General features: G+C 41.8%; 1 protein-coding gene across 1 annotated transcript in view; it reads right to left on the minus strand.

Annotated features, from left to right (window-relative positions):
* Positions 1 to 5,000, minus strand: part of commd7 (COMM domain containing 7) — a 9,973-nt gene that overhangs the window by 2,444 nt on the left and 2,529 nt on the right. Inside the window, exons 4-7 of the mRNA XM_080030800.1 lie at positions 4,371 to 4,427; positions 2,356 to 2,393; positions 1,885 to 1,975; positions 1 to 40 (exon numbers count right to left, since the gene is read on the minus strand). The exon at positions 1 to 40 is cut by the window's left edge and continues 10 nt beyond it. Of these exons, the coding sequence (XP_079886926.1) occupies positions 1 to 40; positions 1,885 to 1,975; positions 2,356 to 2,393; positions 4,371 to 4,427 (226 nt within the window). The remainder of the gene's footprint in view (positions 41 to 1,884; positions 1,976 to 2,355; positions 2,394 to 4,370; positions 4,428 to 5,000) is intronic.

Raw genomic sequence — 5,000 nt, forward strand, 5'->3', positions numbered from 1 at the left:
ATGTTTCCCACTTTCTGTACTTCACTGGTGCCCACAGTCACTGTTAGAATAAGACAAAAAGATCCTTAGCAACGGTCATTAAATCTTTTCTAAGTGCCATGTAATAAGAACACTATATGCTATTGTAGAAAGTCATATTGATGTGTACAGGTGAAACTCATATTATTAGAATATCATGGAAAAGGAATTGGAATTGAGGCAAGAATTCATGCAGAAGGGGCCCAAACCAAGTACTGAGTACATACTGTATGATTATTTTTGGGCATTTTTATGCTTTATTGACAGTGCAGAGAGACAGAGGTGAAATGGGGCAGAGAGGGGAGTGACATGCAGAGAACGACCGCGGGCGGGAATCGAACCCGGGTCTGCTGCTGGGCCCGGCCCGGGAGGGGGACGCCTTACCAACTGAGCTAAAGGCGCCCCCTGTATGATTATTTTTGACAAAAAGTGATTTTTACAAAAAGCGTTCTCCAGAATCACTGACTCCACCTTTAACTTATCAGCTTTTTTTGGGCTGGATTTTTTAAAGGCCTAGTTACTTGTTTCTCTTAAAGGTTCTGGCAACCCAGAGCCCAACTGGATCCAGCCACTGGCACTTTCCCCGGCACCAACATGCACAGACATATAGGTTGCGTTCCGAATCGCATACTTTCTACTATATAGTATGTAGAAAAAAGATTTAGGATGTCCCGATTCTTGTGGCCAGATTTAGGATGGTTAGAAGTACCCGGATGTCCTACTTCATGCGGCCAAGTTTGTTAGTGTAGAAAAGTGCATCCTATTTGGGCGATTCTGACCCACAATCCAGTGCGCACGTGAAGTGACGTCACATCGACGAAGCCTCCATATGAAAACAAACGCGGATGCGACGGATATAAAAGTAAGAGGCAAGATCAAGGCGCAATGTTATGATGAAATAAGAGAGTAAAGTCTGTCCCAATAGTATGCCTACTGCATCCTAACTAGATTCTTTTTATCGTCGGATGTAGTATGTAGAATAGAAAAAAGAAAGAGTATGCGATTCGGAACGCAACCATAGTGTGTTTGAACGGTGCATACAGACACTCCCTGTCCACTCCTACACATACGCTAAAGCTAGGTAGCTATTTAACATGAAAATCAGCTCAACAATAGCCTAGCTCGATGCTAATGTCTGTGCTGTATGATCTATTAGCATTTCTATCACTAGTTGGTCTAAAGAAGTCATTAGGCCGTATGAATAAACAATGAAGCCTGATAGAGACCCATCACACACACAGCTGAGGTGTTCAAATCAAGCTATTAGGTATGCTAATGGCTACGTTAAGACAACGACCACACACACACACACACACACACACACACACACACACACACACACACACACACACACACACACACACACACACACACACACACACACACACGCACAGACAAGAGCCGTCTGATTGTCTGCTATTCAATGCGTGAATCTGGTGAGAAATGTAAAGCGCTTTTTGGGCTGAGAAAAAAAAACCCTATATAAGTCAAGTCCATTTACTATTTACTCTTAAAGCTATAGTGTGTAACTTTGTCATATAAATGAATGTTGGTTACATTCAAGCCATCACCAAATGAGTTGACACAAAGTTGATTAAGCCTATCAGCTCCACAAAACTCTCTCTGTATTTCTCAGTATGGCAGCATTTACAAACTGGTGCCCCCCCACCCCACCCTGACACTGGTGCAGGAGCTCAGAAAAATCCCCAAGAAGAGCCCAAGAAATGTTTTAGTTGTTGATTCTACTGCTAAGAAAAAAAACCTGGACGTACAGCAGAAGGTATAAAATCCATAGGGGTCGACAGAAGTTACGCACTATAGCTTTACGTGTGTAGAGAGTGTGTTTATTTGATGAGATATCTTTACCTCCAAACTTCCACTCCATGTCGACTAGTTGGTTGACCATCAGTGTCTGTCCCACAGCCAGTCTGGACAGAGCAGCGTAGTTCTCCCCCCACTAGAAAAAAAAATACACTTTCATTAAATAGCAAATAGATAGCAACATACCCGTTTACAGAGCCTAGGCTGTGTATATTCACTGTTTTTTTCAGAACACACACAGTACAGACAGGTAGTGGATCATGAAGAGATATTCACAAAACAGCATAGTTCTACCCCTACTAGAAAATACACATTTAAGAAAAACATGTGAACATATAGTGTGCGGTGGAATAATGTTATATTAATGCACAGCCTAAGCTCTTTCAAGGGCATGTTGCTGGATACGGTGGGCCCCCTTGGTTTTCATATACCAGTTTACAGAGCCTAGGCTGTGTATTAACACTGGATTTTGGAAAAAATCTTAATAAAAAGATTATTAGGAATTAGTGAAGTTACCTGCAGTGAAAAGTGAGCCGCCTTGTCTTCATTCAGTCCTGAGGAGTAAGAAACATATGGGACAGGGTTTTGGTTTCAGGTTTAAACCTGCAGTGTGTAGAATTTTGGGTTTTATTTCCTAGCACAGCGGTTTTCAAACTGTGGGGCGCGCCCGGGGGCGCGGATGAATATGTAAAAAAAAAGAAAAACTAAAAAAATTTTTTTTTTTTTTTTTTTTTTTAGTTTTTCTTTTTTATACTAAGATCACGGCATAGCTGGACACGAGTTGTTCTGCTTCGTTCCCCTCACTGCATTTAAATGCATTCAGTAAATTACAGATAAATAGGTCTCGTTAAAGAAAAAGAGCACCAAGCCCAACCCAGAGGACCCTGCATACATTTTGTTTATTTTCAATTAATATTTTTATGGAAAATCCATGTGTCCTTCTTCAATAGCTTCTAATTCATCAGACCCAGTGTCTCCAAATTATTTGTTCACACAAAATTCCTCATATTTAGCCTCTTAATTGTCCTCTCAAAGTGCACCAGATTCATGCATTTCACTTTAAAAAGGTGAAAAAAAATCTCCCGGGGGGGCATACCCCCGGACACCCCTAGGAGGGTCTGGTTCTCCACTGGCTACTATTCTCCTCCAGCAGGACATTGGAGGCACTAGCGAAAAAACACTGGGTGTGTGAATGACATTTAACTAGTCAATAATTTGGGCAAGTCTGTCTGCCTATGTTTCTCACTCCGATGCACACTCAGTCAGTATTATCCATGCTTAAAGGAAGCAGGATTAAAACACTGGATTAAGATGTTAAAATGTATTAAATGTGTTTAAAAACGCACAAAAATGTTTAGAATGTTTCAAAAACATGTTTAAATTTGTAAAAAAAAAAAATTTGGGGGGAGGGGGGGCACCGCTGAAATTTGTTCTCTGAGGGGGGGCTCACTCTCTCACACTTTGAAAACCCCTGTCCTAGCAGATTTTGTAGAAAGTAATTATAATATCCATAAGTACATTTAATTTAGTGCATAATAGCTGAAAAAAATGTTTTGAATTATTTATTTTTCCCTTAGAAAGGGTCTCATATATGTCCATATTTCTGCATATTTTGGACCAAGGCCTAGTGCCGCCATCTTGAAAGTGTCATAGTTGGAATGTCATCAGGTGCATTGTTTAAGATTTAGAATTGTTCTTGTCCTTGAAGGCCACTGTAGCTTCTGTTATTATTCGAAAGGGTTGGGGTTACCCAGGGAGCGTTGCATTCTAGAACTTTGTAGAACTTTCTTGATGATGTCATATTACACACTGCACCTTTAAACATATTTCTCAATATGATTTTAACATAACATGAAACGCTATCCGGCAGTTACTGTATACTTAACTTCAGATTTTTCAACTTAACCACTTTGTTAAAGAGGACCTATGATACTTTTTGACTTATATGACCTATAAACGTTGTTATAATGATTTATAGTCATGCTTAACCATACTAGCTTATCAAATAATGACTTACATGCATTTAGACGTATTCCCTGCTGACTGTCTGGGGTGGCTGTGCAGAGCACTAAACACTAGGGCAGCCGGTTGAGAAATCACGTGTTCAAATCGGTTCAGAATTTCCGGATATTCTTGTCGTCACGAAAAGCGGATGTTTCCATGTATGGTAATGCTGCTCAGGCAAGCTCCGGCCATGCCCCCACCTTCCTGCTCTCAAATCTCCCCGCGCGCTAGTGAAAATGTTCCGGAAGGAAGGTAACCAATCACAACGGAGTGGGGTTTGCAGGAGGGGGGGGAGGGGCGGAGAAGCACAAAGCAGTGTGTGGAGCAGACTGCTGTGCTCGCTCAGATGAGAGGAAGAGTTTCCCGAAAATCTACATGGTTTTTTGTGATGTGATTCGTGTCAGGTTGCTCTATAGCAGCTTTTAACAAGAAATTAAGACCAGAAAAGTAGTATAATAGGAGATCTTTAATGACAGACCCAGTAATGTAGTATTGGGGTGTGTGTGTGTGTGTGTGTGTGTGTGTACCTAATGTCTCCAAGTCTTCTTTGATCTGCTCAGCTGTCAGGCTTTTTTTCAGAGCTCCTGAGGGAATAAAAAAAGACAAGAAATCACTCCTCAAATATCCCCCAGACTAAATAACCACCTGCAGATTTATACTGTCTCTAAAAATGCGATTAAAAAAAAAAAAAATGTAAGATATTTTTTGGGCATTTTTATGCTTTATTGACAGTGCAGAGAGACAGAGGTGAAATGGGGCAGAGAGGAGAGTGACATGCAGAGAACGAGCGCGGGCGGGAATCGAACCCGGGTCTGCTGCTGGGCCCGGCCCGGGAGGGGGGGGGGATGCCCTACCAACTGAGCTAAGGGTGCCCCCAAATGCGATTTCTAACGTCTAATCTAGATGTATTTCTTGCCCCTGTAAAGCACTTTGAATGGCCTTGTGTCTGAGTTGTGCTGTGGAAATAAACTTGCCTAGCCTTACAGGAGAAAGCAGAGTATCAGTTTAAGGGTTGTGGGAAAATTCAAACCCAGTGCATTCATGTGTGTATTGTCTAGAGAGGAGAGAGGTGAACTGCTCTATGATTAATTGCTTTATACCAGGGGTGTCAAACATCCGGCCCGCGGGCCGGATCCGGCCCGCGAGATGATTTGATC

This window comes from Ammodytes marinus, assembly GCF_949987685.1.
Source record: "Ammodytes marinus genome assembly, chromosome: 7".
Classification (NCBI taxonomy): domain Eukaryota; kingdom Metazoa; phylum Chordata; class Actinopteri; order Uranoscopiformes; family Ammodytidae; genus Ammodytes; species Ammodytes marinus.